Raw genomic sequence first — 24,228 nt, forward strand, 5'->3', positions numbered from 1 at the left:
TGAAAGGTGGAATGCGATAGCAGAGAAGGAACTCAAGGCCCATCCTGCTGCCCGTTATTCCTTCTTCATTCATTTCATAACGATCCATTTTAGGCTCTGCCCAGACTCAACCGAATGCAAAACTCTGGCTATGAAGCTTTTTCAGTTACTTCATGGCGGATCATTACAGAAATACAGAAGGAAACTAAAAACACATCCAATCCAAAACTTGGAAATAAGTGTGTCTATAACACTAGGTCCTTTCAAAATAAAAGTTTTATTCATAGAATGCAAAATAGGGTTAGCAAATCAGTCAAGAAGTCCTATGTCGATGTATCAGAAAATGTCCAATGTATTGTCTTTGAATCTCAAGGGATAGCAGTACAAATATAATACACTGGCTTTCTGCAGGGAAAGGCTTGCTAACTGGCTCCAGATTTTCAGGACAGGTTGATTCAGTCCTGGTTTTACTCCCCTGTAAGTATTGACAGTCTTGATTTTCTTAGGGAATGCAATAGGGAAATCTGGAATAAATCCCAGCAGGCAATGGGGTAACAACCAGGACTGGATCAACCTGTCCTGAAAACGTGGATCCAGTTGGCAACCCTATGCAGGAAGCTAGTGCCAATCTTAAATTACTTTACCCAGTCAATTAAGAAAACCAATTTGAAACCTTATCAAAGCCATGATGACACATCAACGTCTACCCACTCAAAACTTGAAAATGGAAACTAATAGCTTCACTTTCAAATGGTCATGTACATTTATTTTAATAAGATTAGGAAGACCCACGTTTATAGCAGAAACAAAAAAAAGGAGTACGAGCAGACTGAGGTCCATGGAACAATGTCTGCTATAACCAGACCTGGCTTTACCTAGGCAGAGCAGGGCATAAGACTTCTCTCCAAGCACTAGAGGAAGACAAAAGTCAAATCTTTTCTCTTTTCCAGTTTTCAGGATGCAGTAAATGCTCACATACGGCATCACTGAGATGTGTCCTGCGTGCTAAGTGAAGTTTATAAACCAGTTGTTCAGCGCCTAATCTCCCTCTCGTCTTCTTGCAAGATCTAAAGAGAGCCACAAAGGTTGGCGGTTACTAGTCCAGTACCTGAAGATGTAGCACAAGAATGAGCAGTACATGAGCTACCGGTCTTAGAGCCCTGAAGTTTAATGTTTTCTCTCGTTCCCTGGTGTAGGACTGCCAACTGGCTCCAGATTTTCAGGACAGGCGGATCTGGTCCTGGTTTTGCCCCACTGCATGCAGGCACTTGTAGCCTTGCTTTTCTTAGGGAAGGCAATAGGGAATGCCTCACAAATCTCCTACATTTTTTTTAAAGGGGTGAATAAACATGTGGACAAAAGTGAACCGGTAGATGTGGTGTATTTGGATATTCAGTAGGTGTTTGACAAAGTCTGGCATGAGAAGCTTCTAAGAAAACTAAAAAGTCATGGGATAGGAGGCGATGTCCTTTTATGGATTGCAAACTGGTTAGAAACAGAGAGTAGGATCAAATGGTCAGTTTTCTCAGTGGAAAAAGGTAAAACAGTGGAGTGCCTCAGGGACTGGTGTTTTTCATATATTTATAAATGATCTGGAAAGAGGTACAATGAGTGAGGTGATCAAATCTGTGGATGACACAAAATTATGCAGAGTAGTTAAATCTCAAGCGGATTGTGATGAATTGCAGGATAATCTTGCAAGACTGGAAGATTGGGCATCCAAATGGCAGATGAAATTTAACGGACAAGTGCAAAGTGATGCATATAGGGAAAAATAACCCTTGCTGTAGTTACACAATGTTAGGTTCTATCTTAGGAGCTACCACCCAGGAAAGAGATTTAGGCATCATAGTGGATGATACGTTGAAATTGTGGGCCCAGTGTGCTGTTGGGATCAAAAAAGCAAACAGAATGTTAGGAATTATTAGGAAGGGAATGGAAAATAAAACGGAAAATGTCATAATGCCTCTGTATCGCTCCATGGTGAGACTGCACCTTGAATACTGTGTGCAGTTCTGTTCACCGCATCTCAAAAAGGATAAAGCTTTACTGGAGAAAGTGCAGAGAAGGGCAACCAAAATGATAAGGGGCATGGAATGGCTGCCCTATGAGGAAAGGCTAAAGAAGTTAGGGCTGTTCAGTTTGGAGAAGAGATGACTGAGGGGGGATATGATAGAAGTCTACAAAATCATGAAAGGACTTGAACAAGTTAATGTAAATTGGTTATTTACTCTCTCAGATAATAGAAGGACCAGGGGGTTCTCCGTGAAGTTAGCAAGTAGCTCATTTAAAACAAATGTTAAAAAAATATTTTTCATTCAATGCATAGTTAAATTCTGGAATTCATTGCCAGAGGATGTGGTTTCAGCAGTTAGTATAACTGGGTTTAAAAAAGGTTTGGATATATTCCTAGAGGTTAAATCCATAAACTACTATTACAGTAATTAATAAGCAATAGTAGCTTGTGATCTGTCTAATGTTTGGGTACTTGCCAGGTACTTGTGTCTTGGATTGACCACTGTTGGAGACAGGATACTGGGCTTGATGGACCCTTGGTCTGACCCAGTATGGCAATTCTTATATAAATCAGAACTACAAGTGCCTGCATGCAATGGAGGAAAACCAGAACTGGATCAACCTATCCTGAAAATCTGGAGCCAACTGGCAACTTTATCCATATATCTTTTGTTTTCCGTGCCAAGAGAATTCAATAGACATGTTGTGAATGTTTATCCTCTCCCCAGCAGCCACGGTAACGTGGAATAGGCTTAGTTTTTGGGTACTTGCCAGGTTTCTTATGGCCTGGATTGGCCACTGTTGGAAACAGGATGCTGGGCTTGATGGACCCTTGGTCTGACCCAGTATGGCATGTTCTTATGTTCTTATCTCTGGCTCTTCAATTTTTCTCATACCATAGGTTCAAGGAGCTGGATGGAGCATGAGTAGTTAAGTTCCTTATTCCATGCTGCACCGCCCCTTCAATACACTTTCTCATGCCTCTTCCAGTCACAAGGGAAATACTTAAACCATTCACATCATGACTGCTTTCTAGCGTAGCCTAAGGCAGTGCAATCTCATTGTGGTGGTAATATGCATCACTGTCCTTTTGTTCCCCTCTTCTCATCAATAAATATTTGTATTATCAACCCTTCTCTTGCATATTTAACCAATATTATCTTTGTGCCTGGCTCCAGATCATAATGCTCCCAGGTTGGTAAAGTTGGCAGCCCTAACACCTTTAGCCCTTGACCTCAGAAACTGAAAATGTATGTGTGTTTTCCCCCCTGGGAACTTCTGACAGTAAACTGATCTCTCCTAATGATGGTGGAGCACAAGAGCTAACACTGGAGCCTTTACAGACACAGAAGTTTTGCTGCAGCTCAACAAATCCTATGCACGAATAACATGTAACAGCTGCTACATTAAAACAGGGATGCATGTCTTCGAGTACATAAACAACAGTCCTGTAAACTACTGTGATTCTTAGGTAGAAAGAAAAATATTTGAAAGTCTCTAATCTGTGAACAAAAACTGGAACACAGGTTTGAAACTGTCTACAATGCAACAAAGTATATTACCGAAAATCTATGCTGTGCGAGGCCTTCAGGGACCTCTACAGGGGCATTCTCACCTCCCTTTTCCTGCGGGTTATACCTTTCCCTGTGCGCCCAAGCTTCCTCTTGGTTTTAGCCACCGCCTTATCGCACTATCTTGAGATCATCAGACACGAGGAACCCGAGGTCTTCCTCCTGGTCAGGGCACGTCGGCTCTTTCCCTCCCAGCATGCACCACTCCCCCAGCTTCAGGCGACGGTGGAATATGTGGACAGTTCAGACTCATTTCTATATGAAGCTGCACCTTTATACCGACCTGAAGTGCACAATGCAATTTTAAGAGACGTATACAAAAACTAGAATGACAAGGTTAGCAGCTTGCCCCTCGTCTCTTGGCATTCACGGAATGCAGGCAGAACCTGTTACAAGTTCATTCCCATACAATTAAGTATATCAAAGAGTGCTTTAGATACCTCCCCCCTATGGGAAATAGTGGATATCAACGTGATAGCAGGTTCCCGATTTTATGCTTTGTTGGTAATGTCTGTGTGTTCTGGAGGAACATGCACCGTGTACTCATTTATCAAGACCGAAGTGTTCTTCAGCATTTCATAAAAACTGTCCATGGTCTTTTTATAAAGGCCCCGGTGCAGTACAAACTGCTGGAAAAGGTTCAGCGGCTCCGCCCGGAGGAAGGTTTCCGGCAGACAAACCGTGGCGGGGATCCTTTTGTTGCCGATCATAAAGTGGTAGAGCTTCTTTTCATGCAGGCTCTTCTCCAGCAGCTTCAGCAGGTCCTTCAGCCTCGCTTCCAGGCTTTCCGAGCTCCAGTCCAAGACGGGTCGGGCGAGCAGCAGGTGGAGCAGCACGGTTTTCAGGTGGTAGTTGCTCAGACCGCTCTGGCCCGTCAGCGTCGACTGCTTCCCGTGCAGGAACGTCAGCAGCTGAAGGCAACTGAGGTGACACGAATTCTCGGGCAGATGTTTAGCCATTTCCTTGAGAAATCTTCGCTCGTAGACAGCGAAAGAAAGAAACCAGCAGACAGTGGAAGAGGAGCCATTGAGAAGTCCACTGCTGGGGAAGTGGGATATGAAATAGACATCCGAATCTTCATACTGCACCACTGGAGTTATGTTCAAGGTGATGAACTTCCCAGAGCGGAATCTTATTTTTAGGGCTCCTGGAGAATCCAGGTGACTGAATGTCACATCAAATTCATACTTGTGCGAAATCTTATTCCACGCTTTAGTTATCGCAATCTGAAACCACTTCATTACCTGATCTGTGTCCAGATACTGAGTGTTCTTGGAGCACAGCAAAACCTCCATCTCACTGTTCAGTTTTATCTCGTTGCTTTTGCTGTGGAGAAGGCACAGCATGTCTTCTCCCAATTTTGTCTTGTCACAGATGCATCCTGTTGCTTCCTCATCAGGTCTGCAGACTTTGATCTTCCCATAGCCTGGTCTGTCTTGAGGACCGGATTTCTCAGGGTCCCATATTTCAGATCGGAAACGATATGGTTCGGGGGGAGCAAAGGGCACAAACAGATCACAAACTAGTGGCTTATTCACTCTCCAGTTTTCATACATGCTTCCAACGCCTATACTGTCCTCCACTTCCATATCAGTATCTCGATTGCACACACTTCGTAAGGCCTCTAATAAGTCGTCTGCAAAGCCTTCCACAAACTCCCGTGTTCTGGCAGCATCATTGGTGGCGCTTCTGATGAATCGCTCACAGAAGGCGGCCAATGCGGTCTTGTTGGGAAGGAACACCCCTTGGAACATGTTTCCCCAAAGGGTCATATCATCTTCCTCAACGCTGGGCTGCTGCAAATGCTCCTCTTGAACGTCTTGCCTCCAGATTTCAATCAACAAGAAGATGATCATTGAGATGGCACTCCACAAATCCCAGGGTAGATTAGCCTCCTTCCCTTTTCCTTCTGGATTCATATTGTGGTCGGCAAGTTTCCTTGTGATCTCCTGCTCCAAACGCTGCTGCTCCTTTTTAAGATTTTCTTCGTGCTCCTTCATTTTTTGAATGATCTCCTTGTCACTCTCTTGGAGGGTAGTATTTTCCCTTGGGAAAAGAAGTGGATGGTTGACGATGGCTGCGACCACCACTAGGCACACCCTAAAGATCCCAGCTTGCATGGTGATTTTCTTCCTTCCAAAAAAAAAAAAATCAAGACAGGATTAGTTTAAGGGTTTTTTTTTTTTTTAATGCAGAAATACCATATCAAATGGTAGCAAATATCATGAACAATGACTACACAATTCGTGGCTAAAGTCTTCCACAATAATCTTTACATCTTAGACAGTTTCAAATGAAAAGGATGGTTTTAATTTTTCATTTCTATTCATTCTGAACCAAAAATATATACAGCAAAAGCTAACAAAAGACATATGTTACCCTGCCATGTACGATCTTGATTACGGCATGATTACAACAGCAGTGGCATTTCCACTCTGCCTGGCTTCTGTGTAATGAATGCAGGCTTTTGGGTAAAAGTTGTAGTAAGCATGTCAGTCTACCAATACTTATTTTCTATTTTGAACTTCCCTTTAGTTTGGATTTTTTTGAAAATGTGAATAGAATTTCTCTTTGTAGGGCCAGTGTTTGGCCTGCTATTATTGCAAAATGACAACCCATTCGTTTTAAAGGTTCACGTTTTTATGGCTCCTCTGCAAAAGTATTCCTGTCTTCTTTATGGTCATCCCCAGCCTCACTTACTTTTTGTATCGTTACAATTCATTAGCATGTTATAAACACTAATGTTACGTCCCTACCCTTACACGCACTTGCTCTGCATTGTATCAGGTCTTTCCTCTCGCCTTTTCAATGACAAGGTAGCAACGACTCGGAGGAGGGCCATCAAAATAGTGCATGGAGTGCACTATAAGCCATACACAGAGAGAGGGAAGGAGTTAAACATGTACTCTCTAGCAGAAAGAGGGGACAGATAAGATATGATTCAAGCATTCAAATATCTAGCAGGCTTCAGAAAGAAGAATTTTCCATAGAACGAAAAGCTCAAGGTCAAGGGATCATCACGTGCAGCTCGAGGGAGTGAAGCTCATACGGAATGTGGAAAATGCTTTTGCACTGAGAGGGCGGCGGACACCTGAAACAGACTTCCAGTCGAGCTGGTAAGACCCAAAACAGTGGCAGACGTCAAGCAGGCATGGGGGATAGAATCATATGGAATAAATTCCAAGGGACTTTGGTAGCAGCGGGAGGGAGAAGACCACAGATTGAGTAAGACCCGTGACAGCACATTAGGTGGGTGCAAATGGGTTGACCAGGTAGCCCAAATGATCTTTCTCTGCTGACACTGTCTCTGTTTCTGCGATACCTGGCTCCACTGCCCCTCTCCATTCCCAGGCACCCGCAGCAGGGCACCAGCTCAGGTGGGCCGTGGAAGCAGGCAGCTCAGCATGCCCAGCTCTCTGGGTGCCTGACAACTGGAATCTTTGGGGGTTGCAATGCTTCTTACTGATCCCACATAAAAGGAAATAAAAGGCAATTTTATATGAAGGTCCCTTCTTCAGAAATCGATTAAAAACGGTGTCTAATGTGACTTGGGATCTTAGTGCGATGACACTTTTATGTTTCCAACTCAGGAAAACGTCAACATTTTAGTGCTGAAATAATCTAAAAAACAAAAAACCTGCAAAAGATTTGTGGCGACATAAGTATGGTTACTGCTCAATGCTAGTTCTTTAGTTCTCTTTCTTCCTCAGTTTATCTCTTCCCCCTAGCCCATCTGCACTTCTCTCTCTCCCCTGCAGTCTCCCTCTGTGGTTGTCCTTGGTTCAGGTTGCATTGGCATCAGCCAATGTTACTGGCCATTCACAGGCCACAGGTTCCTTCATTCTCTCTCCCCATCTCTCTCCCTCTCTTCTTATCAGCCCAAGCCCCACACTCTCTCCACCCTGCTTACTAGCCTTTCCCATACCTAACAGGCCCTCTCTCCTCCACCCACCAGACTCTCTCTGCTGCATCGGTACCAGTCAATGTTCGCAGCCGTTTGCAACGTTCAACCCGCAGGCTGCACGCAAACACCATGTGCAAGCATGCGTTTCCTGGAGCGACACATGCTGCGTATTATTTGTATAGGATAGGGTAAGGCAGACAATCTGTGTCTGGAAAAAATAAGTAGACTGATTGGGTATGATTAATGAACTCCTATTTTTAGAAGAGAATTAATACACAGTATGAGTCTCTATTGGGAAGTCTGCAGTGCACTGCCATTGTTCACAAGGACTATGGCTTCCAGTGCTGCTATTAGGACACCATTAAGTTAATTTATTTCATTACAGGAAAACCATACAAACAAGATTAACTTCTTTGTGCACCAACAATACGTGTTTATCATCTTTCCAATGCATTTTATGGATTGGTTCTAACATTATTCATTGCTTTATTTCCTATCATCCTAATTAGCAATTTCAGAGTGAAAGGTCTCAAGACAATGATGATGGACTTGTAAAAAGACCATCCTACATGATGATGAGCATGTCTTGATTTCTGACCTTGACCAAATGTAAAAACATTACCAGCCCTGCTGTCCTATTTCTCTTGTCTTCCCCCTCAATTTATTGCTCTCCAGCTGCGATATCTTTTTGTTTGCCAAGCAAAGGTATTACAGTGTATGAGCTTTTGACTCCACAGTAATTGCCTACTGCTTCCAGAGGTCATGGGTGGAGATAAGAGCACCAGGGGAACGATGCTAGAGTGAGAAGGCCCAGGACAGACCCCTGGGGCACGTGAACTGATGATGGGATGGCGCTCGGGTCCCACTCTAGCCTGCCTCCATTATTACTCAAATTGAATCAATGCACCATTAGGAAAGGATGATGAGAAGCCACAAATACAAATGTGGAAAACAAAGAAAAAGGCAAGACAGAAAAAGAAGGGGGAGTGCCAACGGGAGGACAAAAGGAGAGGATACGGTCATTAAATTGCTCCAGTCTACCTGTGAACAGCAAGTGAAGTGCAAACAAGAAAAGGATTCCAAGATGGCAGACTTGTGGTCTCACCAAAAGGGATCAAGTGCAATTAATGCTATAAAGGAGCAATCAAGGCATGGGACCTGATCCTAGAAAACAGGAGCCCGTGCTGAAGAAAGAGGAACAGCTCCTTGTACCCTGCAGCCTTTGGGTCTAAAAATACACAGATTTATAGCCATGCAGTGCTATTAGAGGATACCAAGAAATGGAGCAAACCACAATGCTGGACCGTAAAACAGGCTGGAACACGATACGGGGTGCGCACACTGCGAGCGGATACAATATTACACTGCAGGGAAGTGTCCACGGACTATGATGGAGGTTAGGGACAGAAAGAATCAGTAGATACCATATACGCTCACGTCATATTTTAAAGCATTCCTGCCAAAAGCACATAAATAGAAGAAGTCAATACCTTATTGTTATGAAGTAGGTAAGGTGGACCCTTGAGCTGGCTAGGATAGATGGCGGCGGTCTGTGGGACAGCCCACAGAGGAGGTCGAAGCCGGGAGGCGGTCAGGAGAATCTTTGCCCTGGAAACCTGAGACCACCCCGAGAGGAGCTCGTAGCGGTCCGGGTCGCTGGGACTTAGGTGGCTTCGTCCTGGAAACCCAAGGTCCCCCCCGAGAGGAGCCCGTAAGGACCTGGGTCGCTGGGACTTAGGAGAACCTCTCCCCCCCCCCGGAGTGGTGTACCTTCGAGGCCGGAATCACCGGAACAAGGTCGGAATCCAAAGCCAGAGGTCAAGAGCCGGGACAGGGTCGGAGTCCAAAGCCAGAAGTCAAGACAACGAACAGGATCAAGGATCAAGAAGCACAAGCCACCTCTAGGAGCAAGAACCTAAATTGCAAGGCAAGGTGCAGAGGGCGTTGCAGGGTTTAAATACCCTGAGCGTCTGACGTCATGTCAGGGGCTTTCCCGCGCTGGTCCCTACAAGAGCCGGGACTCAGCGCTCGTGTCTAGGGGTGGAGCCAGCCCCGGAGCGAAGTCGGCGTCTCCCTTGCAAGGAGGGTGCCAAATTGGAGCTGTGCCGGCGGGGAAGTGCCTGGACCGCCTGACCAGGCCTGGGACCGTAACACTTATTAAATATGTTACTGTGCGTACTCTATCATAGATGCTCCACCTAAAGCAGCCAGAACAGTACGCCCCTTACAGCATCCAATGTGGACAACAGAGCAGAGCCTGGAACACGTTTCCTTCACGCCTTGCTCACCAGTTAAGGTCTCCACTCCTAGCGCCGTGCTGCACTCATATAACTTTCTGGAGGTGCCGGCCTTAAAGAGGCTGCATTTGTGTGAAACGAGAGCGCACAAAGTCTTCTGTGGTTCTCAGTTGGAGGAACTCCCTTCCAGAGAAATTGAGGGCTACAGCTGATTTTAAAACACATCTGTTTCCTGAGCCTTTTGTGGAATTAATGAAATAGCGGGGTCTCTGCTTATGCTCCCAGTCCACAAACACCTTGTAAGTCCACAATTGAGTGCAGGCCGTTGTTTATTAGACCGGTGTATTTGCCGATATGGGAAAGCTGTAATTTTTTTTGTCTGTTAAATTGTTCTTCTGTTTTTGATTTTGTTTAGATTTTAATTCGCTTAGGATTATCCGATAAGCGAATCAGAAATATTTTAAATTAACCTAACTGAAGGCCTAATAAGGCAATCGACTTTCTTCGGCCTTATTAACAAATTTATTAAAAAAGCATTAACGAATCATCCAGAAGGGTGTCCAAACTTCTGTACATACCACAGTCATCTGTTAAACTCAGAAAAGAAATACTAATTTTGCATTAAAAGTTGCAGAAAGATGTCGTGTTTAACTTTGCCCAGTGGTCCCTCACACAACACAATCTCAAGCAGACAAATGAGGGACAGAAATAATTTATGGGGTGCCATGTACATAGCGCTAGATAAATGCTACGGAGAAACTTAGTGACGTGCACTTAGACAGAATCATCCACCTACGAAAACAGTCCTTGAAACATTTTGAAAAAAACAGCTTATCAAACAAAGCTTGTGACTCGAAAGATCACACTTCCAACTATCAATAGATCCTAAATAAACAGACAAACCACAAACTTATCGTGTGTTTAGTGGCACTCAAAATCCAGCCGATGCTTCTCAAAGTCTTGACTGAAAACATATTTCTCCCAATTCAAGGATCTTCGAAATATGGAAATGCAGAGGATTTTGGGAGCACCATTAATCACAAGGTAAGTTTGTGGCTCCATCTATTGACGATCTTTTGATAGTTAGAAAAGTGTGGTCTTTTGAGTCACAAGCTTTGTTTAAGCTGTTTTTCCCCCCTAAAAAGTTCTTTAACAAAGTTTCAAAGACTGTTTTCATAGGTGCATATATGCTAGGTTTCTCCACAGGTTTATCTAGCACGCTGTACATGGCACCAGATTATATGAGGTTTTCTCATATAAATTATTTTTGACCCTCATTTATCTGTTTGATATTGTTTAACTTTGAGCCACGTAGAGACTGCATCAGCTTCTGTTCACCTAAAGATTAAATGAAACATGCAATTTGACCAGGGGAGTCCAAAGTTTCGCACGCGCCTGTATTTAATGACATGTATTGTTGTATCCTTGCTATATAATGTGGCATATGAGTTTTTATGTATACCTAATTGGGGAGACATCAACATGGTGCCATCATGAGATGCTGGTTTGTGAACTCTCCTGGCTTATTTTATAGTGGAGATGCCTGGGAAGAGGAAAGGCAAGTCAAGGAGTCGCCTGGCTCGGCTTTTAAAGCTGGTGATAGGGCCAATCAATTCTATTATATCAACAGCTTCCCAGCGTCCTGGAGAGCCCACAGTGAGTCAGGAAACAGCCAAAGATCTCAATGTCACACTCAGCTCTGGTTGCAGGATGCGGCCATTGTCTTTTCAATGACTCATCTTGGTACTAAAGAAGATCCGGGTGTTTTGTTGGTTGGAGGATTAAAGGTAGATGATGATCAGGCCTGGGACTCAGATCTCAAGGAGGGGAATCATGGATGTGCATCCTTAAAACTGTGGTGTGATTAACACAGCCTAATAGGAGACACCACTAGACCCATGCTGATAGCTGGCAGACACGCCCTTGTTGGAGCTTCACCTGTACCAGTCCCAATCCCCACAGGTTGAGACTTTGGGTTCCAGGAGATGGCATGACTTAGGTGAGTGTCCCTCAAGGCGTGGTCAGAGAAAGTCCAGATATGGTTAGTGAGCAGGGCTGGCAGTGAGAAGATGGTGGCTGGATCCAGGCCAAGGGTCGAGGCAGGCAGCGAGAAGACTGTGTCTGAGTCCAGGCAGCAAACCAGAAAGAAGTCAGAATCCAAAGCAGGGGTCAGAACAGGCAAAGACAGACCAGACGAACAAAGACAAGACAGGCAAGACTGACAAGACAAGGCAACGAGAACTGGGGCAAGGAGGAAGGAGGGAAAGGCATGGAGAGAAGGACAAGGGCACAAGCAGGAACAAAGGCAGGAACTGAAACAACCAACGAGGCATAGGAACAGCAAGACAAGGTATGGGAGTAGCAACATGCAGTGCAAGGCAGGAGGACCTGTTGCTGAAGCATTGGGTCATTATAGCACTGGGGTTTAAATACCAGCTTGGATGATGTCATCAAGGAGCACCAGCAGAGATGTTTCCAGCCACGGGACCTTGAAGAGGCGCCATGCCACGTGCATGTGTGCCTAGGATGGCCCCAGGTACATGGCATTTTCAGCTGTGTCAATGGTGTGGAGAACTGGGGGTGAATGCAGCCGGTCACGGGCTGCCCTGCAGCCGGCCAAAATGTTACATTTGGTTGGCGAGTCTTCCCCTTAGGTTATGGATGCTGTTGGCAGTGTGGAGGAGCAAGACAGTCCCCTTTCAGGCTCTTTGGTGTTATGAGCTGTAACCATGCCTACTCTGAGTGGCATGAGAGAAGCTGAGAAGCTTCTGACCTGGAGAGGGAGGTTATCCTGGAAGATATATGATTTGCTATTGCAAGGATAGAAGATAGCTTTTCCTCTCTTAATTCTGGTTTGTGTAAATTTTTGTCAGATGTTACAGCCAACGTCATGATTCAAGATAAGAGGATAGACATGATAAAAGGGAAAAAGTTTCCATTGGAGAATCAGGTCACTGGGTTATAATCACCCGATTTAGCTTTTAGGAAAGACAACTTGGGTTTATATAATAAAATAATTTTGGAGAATGTTGTAAGAACAAAGAGCCTCAAAATTTTGAATTTTCCATTTCCAAGCTGTTGGTCCCTCAAGAGCTTGCCCATTACTTAAAGAAGTAATTATGATACCGAAGGGGGAGATTCCTTGTGCTTCCCGAATGCCCTAACTACCTACAAAAATGTAGGAACCCTGAGAAAGGAGGCTGCGGAAGGGCTGGAAGGAAAAGTTTGCCATTTTGCAGAAGACACTAAGATCTGGAACACAGCTGAAGGCACAGAGAGAATGAGAAGGAATCTAAGAAAGCTTGAGGAGTGGTCCGAAGGTTTGGCAGCTGGGATTCAATGCAAGAAGTGCAGAAGTCGTGCATTTGGAGTGCAGAAATCAAAGGAGCTATGTGTGATGGAGAACGAAAACTGATGTGCACAAGACAGAGAAAGAGACCTCAGGGTTGATAGTGAAGGCGGCAAAGCAATGTGACAAGGCGATGGCTAAGGCTAGAGGGATGCTGGGCTGTACAGAGAGGCATAACCAGCAGGAAAAATAGAAGGTGATGATGCCCCTATAGAGGTCTTTGGCGATGTCTTACCTGGAGTACTGTGTTCAGTTCTGGAGACCGTAACTCAAAACGGATAGAGAGAGGATGGAAGGGGTCCAGACGAAGGCAACCAAAATGGGGTGGGGTCCGCATCCAAAGCCATATGAGAATATGTACAGCCTGGAAAAGAGGAGAGACAGGAGAGATACTGTATGATACAGACTTTTAAAGACCTGGAAGATTTAAAGATGTACAAGAATCAAACCTTATCCAGTGGAAAGAAAGCCGTAGAACCAGGGGTCATGTTATGAAACTCCCAAGGGGGAAGACCCAGGAACAATGTCATGCAATATTCCTTCACAGAGCGGGTGCCCTCCCGGAAGAGGTGGTGAAGACAAGATTGTGAATTCCATTACCAAAGGCGTGGGAGAAACACAGAGCGCCCCTAGTGGCTAAGAGGTAACCTGCATGAAGCAGCAATTACTACCCCCCCCCCCCCAAAAAAAAAAACAAAAAAACAATGAATTGCTGGGCAGACTGGATGGACCACTTGGGTCTCTTTATGCCAACATTGTCTGTGCTACTTCATCTCCTGACAGCCTTTCATCGTTTTTTGGACATTTTGTTGGCTGGGCCACTCTTCGGGTCACCCTGTGTCTTGAGTTGGACGGGAAGAGGCTGCTAGGTCTGTCCTTTAAGCACTGAAATGCTTTATTTTGCGGTCATACTATTAGAGTGCTCCCTGGCATGGCCGGAGCCACCCAGCACCCGCAGGAAGGTTTTTCTTAACCTGCCACAGTGGGTGGTGGCTCTGGGAGCTGCTTTCCTTTCCTTAAATTTCCCTGTGTTTCCAGACCCCTTAGTACAGTTTCTTTAAGACAAAAATAACTGCAGCTGTTCAGTTTCTACTCCTTGTATATATATAGCGGAGCACTGATCATTCATGTGCTTGCTGTCCTCCTTAGATGTGCTTCTCTCTTTTATTCCTCACTGTGATTTATTACAAAAGTTTCTTCCCCTCTCCTGCTATTTATTATTTAATTTATATTCTACCTTTTCAGGCACTTTAGTGGATTGCATTCAGGCACTCAAGGTAACTTCCCCTGTCCCCGGGGGGGGGGGGGGGGAGCTCACAATCTAAGCTGGTACCCGAGGCACTGGGAGAGTGAAGTGACTTGCCCAAGGTCCCAAGGAGAAGCAGCGGGATTTCGTTCCTGGCTTCCCTGGTTTGTAGCCTGTTACTCTAACCACCAGGCTGCTCCTCCACTCCGCTTCATTGTGGCAGATGATTACCTTTTCTTATTTTCCTGACATTGCTCAAAGCTTTCTGGATTTACCCATTTGTGAATCCGCTTGACAAAATTAATAAAGAAAATAAAAAAAGAAAACTGTAATATTACTACTCTGTAACCTGTGAAAGCCTCTTTCCCACTCCTTAGAAAGGCAGAGTACAAGTATTGGCAAATAAACAAATGCATCTATACTGTACAAAAAATGTAACCCAGAGGGCAGGAAGAATTGTGTTAGAAATAGAAACAAAGGAATGGCTTTTGTACCAAGAGATTGTCTTTGATGAACTGTGCAAAAAAAAAAAAAGAAAAGCTAACACAAAGTTATTGGTCAGTCAGTCTGATATTATTCATTTTTTAATACCCTGAAGAGGCGTTAACAGTATCCTGTGTTCTATTTCTGGTAGAGTTTGCAGACAGAGCAGATCTGCTTGCAATGATGCATTGTTTCATGCAGATGGCTATCGGGTTCACTCAAGGTCTATGGTGCCTATTGCAAAGGAATGAGCCATTGCTCGGCCGATGGGTTGTTTTTTTCTACACTGGCTTTCGGTCTCCGACGACAACCTATGACATCATCAGTGTGCGACAGTTCCGAGAAGCTGCAGCACAGTGGTGGCACAATTCTATTATTTGTGAAATTTTAATAGGAACGTAAAACTTTGAGAGGGTAAGCAGCAAAAAAAAAAGAAAAAATACAACCCAAAACAAAAAACTTACATCAGTTCCAAATTAAGCATTTTGTAAACAAGAATAATGCTGGGACATTTCATTCTGGCACCTTGTCCTCAGATTAGTCAGCAGGGACTGGTGAGGACAGGGTAGTATCAGCAGGAACTGCTTACAACCCTACCCAACAACAAATACGTAGCCTGAGCTTCAGTTGGAGGTTTCTAAATTAAAGTAGAACACCACCCACACCCAGCCACATTTGGCAGTGTATGGAGTAAAGAAAACAAAGCAGAAACACCCAATAAGTAGGTATATGTACTCAGGTTAGAGAGAGGACGAGGATGGAGGGAAAGTCTGCCTGGTGACATGGTGAGAGTTTGTTTGTGCATTGTAAAACAAAAGACGCCCTTGGCTATCAAGAGGGAAAACATTCTAGGATCGAGCATACGCTGACCAAAATCTCTCGTTCTCAGCTTTGTAATGTTTAAGTTTAATAGCATTTGATATGCAGCCCAACATAACAAACGTCATAGCGGCTTACAATAAACATGTTATTTTATGAACATGAAATGACCCGAGGCGTAAGCGAGAAGCAGCACTTTGGTCGCCATGCAGTGGATACCAGGCCCTGGCACATCCTGCAATAAGCAATGAGGGATGTGAGAGGCAGGGACAGCACAAAAATAACCCTCTGACCATGGATCGTGACCCCCCCAGACCCAGCCTCTGCAACTGGGCTTCATCGGATCATGATCACAAAATACCAGTCCTGTGGAGTACCTGACCGGAAGAGCTGAGCACCGAGAAGGGACAGAGGATCACGATGGAAAGAAGGGAGGGACAGCATTAAAGGCAGACAAGAAAACAAAGGACAAATGGATGAGAAACCAGCTCAGGAGAAAGACCTCTGCAGATACGTTAGCAAAGAGAGAGCGCAAAGGAGCAGGACTGTGGAACGGAGAAGACTGGGACGTATGCTCTGGGAAAACACAAAAATCCTGATTGCAGTCTTCAGAGAAGAAAGGGATGAGGAGGAACAGGAAAAGAAGCAGGAGGGAAAAGCTTTGATCCTCAGCCTCCTGAACCTGTCTGCGGCTTTCAGCGTCGCTAATCACCCTCTACTCCTGGGCGCGCTGTCCTCGCTGGGATTCCGAAACTCTGTCCTTCCTCGATTCTCCTCTTACCTCTCCCATCAGACCTTTTGGGGACTCCTCCTCTACTGCTATCCCCTTATCAGTTGGGTGTGCCCCAAGGGTCAGTCATAGGCCCTCTCTGTACAACCACTCCCCCGGTGTTCTGACCTTCTTCCAATCGCTTGCCAATGGCTCCCATATCTACCTCTCTGCGCCAGAATCCAGTCCCAGGTCTCAGCGTCCATGTCTGAATATCCCGCTGCCACTTCAAGACGTTTTGTCTTGGCCATGGTAAGTTGTACCTTTCCTCCCAAATCCACTTCTCCTCTTCCCCATTTTCCTGTCACAGGTGCATGACGCTCAACTTCCTTGCACACTCAGCCTGCAGCCATAGGGGTCATTTTTGACTCCTCTCTCTTCTTCTCTGCCCATGACCAAAACATTGCAAAAATGCAGTGCCCTAGGATGCAGCACGCTGTGTGGGAAGCTATGCCAGGAGTGTCTGGAGGGCAAATTAATGGCTTCCCTCTCAAGGCTGGTGAAGTATCCAAGTGATGGCGTTTGTATTACACAAGAGTCTTCAATGAAAACACTACAAAGGGCTTCGGTTGAGTCCCGCCAAGGCCCCCGAAGAACCCGCATAGGCGAAGCATGCTGAGCAGATGATTTACAACTGGCGTGCGGTGGATCCGCACCCTTTAGGATGATTTCTTGAAGATTCGGTTCCTTCAATCTAGCTGAATTTCTCCAGCTTTATTCAAGCAACGTTTTCATGCATTCACGGAGATGATACGTGTCGTGATCTGACTGGAAAGACCTTTGTGAATACCTGCCCTAATTGTTGAAGATACGTTTTTCTATTTTTGACGAAAAGGAATTATAATTGAAAATGTTATACTGTATATATGTGTGTCAGAAAGGTTAGCATGGTGAGAAGATAGTTGGACTTTGGAACTCTAGATAATAACAACGTATCCTTAGGAGCACAAATCATATATATATATATATATATATAAATAAGACTGAGGTTATCTTGACTAAACTGATGAGTTTTTGAGAATATTTGAGGGTGGGATCATTGTACAGTTTTTTATGTATGCATTGTGGAATATATGGATGTGTGATTGTGTTATGGCTTGATAAAAAATGTACACTACACAGTGCTTATGTGATTCCTAAGCACCTCGTTACTATGATGTCGAGTAGCTAGTATTTATATGTGCTTATTTAGATTTAATTTGAATGTATTCATAAGTTAAATTAAATTTTTGAAGGTTAGAATAAAAATATTTTGTACATATTTATGAATTGCACATACCTTTTTGTGAGTTAGATAATTGCTTTATATGTATGGATGCCTCTTGTGTTTTTTTCTCTGTTTTTTTATAACTTCACCAAGATCCATCTCTTCCTTCTGAACACAATACCAAAACCATTATCCACTCTCTCATCACCTCCCGCTTAGACTACTGCAATCGGCTTCTGACAGGTCTTCCAGTGACCCAACTCTCTTCACTGCAGTCTACTCAAAATTAATTGCACCACTTATCAAACACCACTACGAACTGCCCTTCTCAACTCACTACATTTTAGGGTCTCTCATGCGTACCCACTCTAAGCCTGTGTATACATCCTGAGGGGGATGCAAGGCCCAGGGCAAATTGGCCCCCCCATGAGGTGAAGAGTTTCAGGGGAACCCCGTGGAGGTCAGGAGGGCCCCCCCCCCCCCATCTCCATACCTGTGGCCTGCATCATCTTCTGGCCTACTGGAAATGATGTTAGGAACAGCTGCTTCACAGCTTCCCCACCCTACTCCAAGGACAGCCTCTGCTTGTCAGTCTCATCCCTCGATCTCCGTTCTCACTTCCCTCTCCCCAACTCATCACTCAGTTCCAGTGTCCTCTCCCCAGTCCTTGATTTGCCGGCTAGAAGTCTGCTCCTCCAGCCTCCGGGGGGGGGGCATCTCCCTCTCCATGGCCTAATCAGCGGGGAAAGTGGGGCTGGTGGTCAGGGTCCTCTAACCACTCCCCACTGCCACGGACTTATCTCCTTCCTGTGTGGGTCAAATCGACAACGTCACCAGCGCGACAGGGAGAGGAGCCGGTAGCTTGAAGAGCAAGACAGAAGCACCAGACCTGCTGAAATGGGCCATGGAGAGGGTCAGTGCTGCCTCTCACCTTCATGGCTCCAGCGGGCCTCAGGAAACAGCCGCCAACAACGTTCATCGGCCCCGCACTGGATGCATCAGAGGGGAGGGAGGGAGCGGCAGCAGCAACGGCTTTTTTTATGTGGACCCTGGGCCACATCCGGTGGAGGGGCAGACTTAAAGCCATCGCACCAGGATGAGGCTATCACCCAAGAGAGGGCCCGGAGCAGCTGCTCCGGTTCACTCCCTGCTAAGGATGGTCCTGGAAAAGCAAAGCCAGAAACAGGGCAAGATGAGGAGAGGATGCTTGGGAAAGGACAGAGAGAGGTGGCATGGGGGAGAAAGGGAGGTGGAAGTGAGGCATAACTGTGAAAAAGTGATTACATGGTTTAAAGTAAAACAAAAAGACAGGAAAATGTATCGTAATGTGGCTAACACTAAAGAAGATAAGGAAGACAAAGACTGAAATGCTAAATCATTTCCTTTTCAGATTTCTGGAAAATAAATGGATGCCCTTTAATGTTAGGCTTATGAAAAGAAAACCCAAACACCACTTTCCCAGATGTTCCTTTGCTAAATTTTGGTTTGGGCCAGACATCAGGAAGGCAAACAAATGGGGAAGAAACCCCGCCCTGCGAAATGAGCTAGGAAAGGAGAAGCTGCTTCCGAGTGGCAGAGCCCGCTCGCCCTCTGGCTGTGCCAGGGCTTAGGGGCTTCTCCGTGCCCGGCCCATTCTTCCTCAGTTCTGACACCAGTTTTTGTCCCCTGCACCTGCTCCGTTAGGAGGCTCTGCCATGCATCCGCCGCCCTAGCTGCGAGTCTCTCCCCGCCAGGATAACAAATCCCCATACCGGGGAGGTCATCAGCAGCATGCATTACTCCATCACTGCTCTCCCGCTATTAAAAAGACCATTTCTTTATGCCGAAACTAACTAGTAAACCTCTCTGTCCAGCCTATATATACCTCTCTGTCCAGTCTATATATATATATATATATATCTGTCCAGTCTATATAACCTCTCTGTCCAGTCTATATATATATATATATATATATATATCCAGTCTATATAACCTCTCTGTCCAGTCTATATATATATATATATATATATATATCTGTCCAGTCTATATAACCTCTCTGTCCAGTCTATATATATATATATAGACTGGAGTTATATATATATATATATATATATATAGACTATAGTTATATATAACTAACTAGTAAACCTCTCTGTCCAGTCTATATATATAGAGAGAGACTTTCTGTGTTCCGCACCGTCTCTACTGTCTAAGATAGTTATATATATATAGCTAACTAGTAAACTTCTCTGTCCAGTCTATATATGTATATAGACTTTCTGTGTTCCGCACCGTCTCTACGGTCTAAGTTAGTTATATATATAACTTGTAAACCTCTCTGTCCAGTCTATATATATATATATATGTATATAGACTTTCTGTGTTCCGCACCGTCTCTACGGTCTAAGTTAGTTATATATATAACTTGTAAACCTCTCTGTCCAGTCTATATATATATATATATGTATATAGACTTTCTGTGTTCCGCACCGTCTCTACTAAGATATATATATAACTAACTAGTAAACCTCTCTGTCCAGTCTCTATATATAGAGAGAGACTTTCTGTGTTCCGCACCGTCTCTACTAAGATATATATATATAACTAACTAGTAAACCTCTCTGCGGAACACAGACAATGAGAAAGATTGAGTTTCTAACAAAGAAAATCATAAATAAAGGAAAGATTTTGAAATGACATTCATCCTGAGGAAAAATGGATAAAAAAAAAAATGTAAACCTACAGAGAACAGTTTTCAAAGTCATTTACTCGGGTAATGTAGATGACAGTAGGAAAAGACCAATTGACCCATCCACTCTGCCTAATATCCCCTATCTGCACCGTGAAGGCTATATCCCAGCTGCCAGCCATGAGGCATGACCTCCACTGTATGTCACCCTCCTGGTTTGCTGAGCATTCAAACCCCTTTTCAGTTCACACTCAATACCTCTTCCCTCCCAGGTCCGGCCAGACCTGGCTACTTGAGTGGCAGCGTTTCCGCTAGGACGTCTGTGCTTGCAGCCCGAGACAGACAGAGCTGGCTGCTAATGAATTTTTCTGCCATCTCTTCATCTTCTTTCTTATCCCATGCCTTCCTAAAGCCCATTCCCCTGGTCAATGGGTCTGGCTGGATATTGCCCTCCTCTGTCCAGCTAAGAGTATGCATGAGCTTGCATAGCAGAGTTAAATGAGGACGTTACTGGGGGAACGGTTAGATTAGAGGGGGAAACCAGAATGTGCACATTCCATTTTCAGATGTACCCTCGCTATTTTACCCCATCATCTGCCTGCAAAAGTAACAGCTGAAACGTATGGGTGTTAAGAGTATACGTTTACTTTGTATCTGCCTGAGCTACTGATAGTTTCCCCCCCCACCCACAAAGCATAGACTAACATATACATTGAATATGCATAATCAGTAAAGCGATATATTATTATTATTCAACATGCATATAGCGCTGTACAGAGACACATAAGAGACAGTCCCTGTTCCAAGGAGGAGCTAACAATCTAGTCAGGACATACAGGGGCCAATTTTCAGGGTGTCAGCAGGGTGGGTAGCTGGATGGTCCTGCAAGCCGATTTCCAGCGGACTTTGCACCTGCTCTAACTGTGAGGAAGGATGCACGGGGATGTGAAAACCATAGCCCCGCCCCCTCCCCAGGAACGGGGAGGGGGCGGGGCTATGGTTGTGAAACGGCCGCCTTGTGAAACCTGATAGCTAGATTTAGCTGCCCCGGGGAGTTACCCGGGCAATTCCTTTTTAAAATTCTCCTATCAAAACAAAAATCACACAAAAGAAAAAAGTATAACAGTAAGAACATATTGTTTTTGCTTATTTAGCTGAACCCCCTCTTTACCACAGAGACCTGTCGCCCCCAATAAATGCTGACTATTTCTTTCCCCCACACTAAAGACAGACTCGTTTATTTTAGAAGAAATCTGTTCCCCCTTCTGTGAAACCTGCAAGACAATGTCTCCCTTATGTAATTATTATTCTGGTGTTACCCAGGCTGGAATATTACTCGGTTCCTAATTGAGTCACTAGGATAACATTTCTGGGTGAAAAAATGCAAAGCTGTTGCTTTGTGCACCGTTTTCATTTCTGGTCCAGCAGCTCCTGTCAGCTTCCACCTCAAATCGGGGACGATCTCTATTTGGTTACGGCACCACAATCCTTCATTCAACACCACTCTGCGATCCCCTCCCCCCAGCTCGTCCTTGGCCTCGCTCCTTCTGGTCCCCCAGCAGCTGTGTACCCTGCCTTTGGCCAGCAGGTGGCAGCACTGTGGAAAAGCTGAGACTTTCTTCTCTCCCTCCCCCCCCCCAGGGATCGGGAACGCTGCCTTCACGGGACCCCCAGACCTGGCCAGCCTGGGCTCGGGAAGGAAGCAAACCTGAGTCTCCCGCCTGACAGTGCCCAACACTGCCATTCACCTGAAGATAGAAGCGAGGGTAAAGCCAGAGATCAAGTTGGCACCAGAGTAGATAGGGGAGAATGGGTACAGGACGGGCCTTGTAAGCTGCTGTACGTTTCAAACGCACTTGCTGGCCTCGGAACCCAGGGTCCGACTGCCGCGTGCACAGAGAGAGCAACAAAAATACCGGAAACGGCTGCTTTTGCTGCATCAAAAATGGAGCGTGAGCAACTCGACTTCAGGCAGTCTCACGCGATTCGGTGAAGTCAGCCACATCCTGTGTGTGGTTCTCCCTCCCGATGGAGCCTGCACGCTGGCTGACATCAGGGTCCCCACTCCCGGTTTCAAGACACAATCACGGACTGGGATCATTCAGAACCCCAGGGTTCACAGCCCAAGTCTAGAGAATGAATTTAATTCTCAAACCACCCACTGGTTTTAAACTTTTATTCTTTTACTTTCCTTTATCAGAAGACCTAAGATCTCAGCACTCTTTTTTTCCCCTCAGCTTATCAAACTATATAGTTTCCACACAGCTAGGGTGTTATTATTACTATTATTATTATTTTTTTTTTTGCATTAGTCATAAAACTTTCTGATTTCCAGGGTAATGCGGAACTCCATGGAATCTTTTCAGGGTCAAGAGTCTGTTTAAATAAGGATCAGAATATTTCATGATCTATTCAGCCCTACCAAAATCTACACACAGTTCATAATCTTTCTTCCTCTCCTACGAGCCAGCACTGAAAGAGGACAAGTTCACTCTAGCATGGCCTTACCATGTCTGCAGAGAGGGAGCCTAGTGCATATATAGATAGATAGATATTTTTTTTAATTTCATGTTTCAGCAGCTTGAGTTGTCCATAGTGCAGAATGGATGCATGGATGTGAGCAGTGGATGTGGATGGATGCATGGATGTGAGCAGTGCTCAATAGGATGCTAGAAGCGTGCAACAGAAACTGCTGCAGAGTGACAGATTTCTCTGGGACTCTGGGCGACTTCGTGCATAGCAATGAAGTTGCCCGTGGGTGCGCATGAGCCTCCTGGGGAGTATTTGGAGTTTTTTACTAGCCTGTTCTGTACGCACAAGACGGAAGGACAAAAAGAGCCAAGTGCACCAAAGCAAATGCTGAGAGCTGGTTTCTGGGGTAAGGACCGGAGTAGGAAACAGAATGGCTGCTCTCTACTCCAGGCTCAGCCCCTCCTCTCCTCTCCTTTTCCCAGCAAGATGCCTGGAGGGGAGGGGCTGGAGCAGAACACCCCTGCTGCTCTGCCTCTCAAGTCAGAAGGGAAGTGGCACAATCCCTTCCCCTAGAAATGAAGCCATGGCTGCGCTGCTGATTCTCAGGGAAGCCTCCTGGAGGGAGAACTCTGGGAAGGAAGCTTTTTAAGCAGGGAGAGGGCTGGACATAAGAAATAAAAAAGGATTAGGACAAAGGGGAGAACAGAGACCTACAAAGAAGGGGGCTGAGGTAATAAGGTGCACTCAACAGTGCACAGTTTAACCCGCTGTTGGACGCACGCTTTACTGCCCATGCAGTAAAAAAAAAAAAAAGTGCATACAACAATGTGCATACAGGTCAGTGCTCTCTCATGCAAATCCCATGTTAATGATGGCATTAACTACCTCCCCCTGCCCAATGCAGTGAGGTGTGCAGGCTTTCCTGCTTGTGTTTCCTTAGTGCTGGGAATTTAACTCCTAGTCAGAGGTGGAGGAACGTTTGCAGGGCTAGCGTTAGTCTTTGGAAGTTGCGTGCCCCTATAAAGCAGGACTGGAAAAAGCAGCTGACGCTGGAGAAAGGAATGCGGACCATACAACAGCATGTACCCGCTACGTGTGCACGGACAGACAGAATGGCATGGTGAAGCCGACAGGGGCATTCACTCCATTATGAAATGTGTCCTAAAAAAAAAAAAAAAATCAGAGCTTTGCGTTTTAATGAGGATGAATGAACTGAGAGCTATTACTTCCCTTCCTGCCCAACCATGCTCAAAACAGAGAAGGCCTCTTGCTTCATCAGGCCATATACACGTGCATTTTATTTTGATAATGCTGAACAGCAATAGGATGGGGAGAGGAGGAGAGAGAGAAAGAGGAGGATACACAGGCTCTTGCATTATAAAAAAAACAAACTTTGCGTTATAAGTTAGCATGATAATTTCACTTTGTTAAAACTAAATTGCGCCATTACCACAGACTACTTAAAACAAGCATTGGTGGTTTTTAAGCTATTAAAGCAAAAGAGAGGA

General features: G+C 45.1%; 1 protein-coding gene across 3 annotated transcripts in view; it reads right to left on the minus strand.

The window, feature by feature from the left end:
• Positions 1-2,520: 2,520 nt before the first annotated feature.
• Positions 2,521-24,228, minus strand: part of ITPRIP (inositol 1,4,5-trisphosphate receptor interacting protein) — a 31,141-nt gene continuing 9,433 nt past the window's right edge. For 2 of the 3 annotated variants that reach the window (XM_029610341.1, XM_029610340.1), the window contains exons 2-3: positions 13,292-13,420; positions 2,521-5,699 (exon numbers count right to left, since the gene is read on the minus strand). In XM_029610341.1, coding sequence (XP_029466201.1) covers positions 4,058-5,686 — 1,629 coding nt within the window. In that variant the 5' untranslated portion in view covers positions 5,687-5,699; positions 13,292-13,420 and the 3' untranslated portion in view covers positions 2,521-4,057. The remainder of the gene's footprint in view (positions 5,700-13,291; positions 13,421-24,228) is intronic. The other variant, XM_029610342.1, reaches the window with a different exon arrangement.

The sequence above is a fragment of the Rhinatrema bivittatum genome, chromosome 7 (assembly GCF_901001135.1).
Source record: "Rhinatrema bivittatum chromosome 7, aRhiBiv1.1, whole genome shotgun sequence".
Lineage (NCBI taxonomy): Eukaryota > Metazoa > Chordata > Amphibia > Gymnophiona > Rhinatrematidae > Rhinatrema > Rhinatrema bivittatum.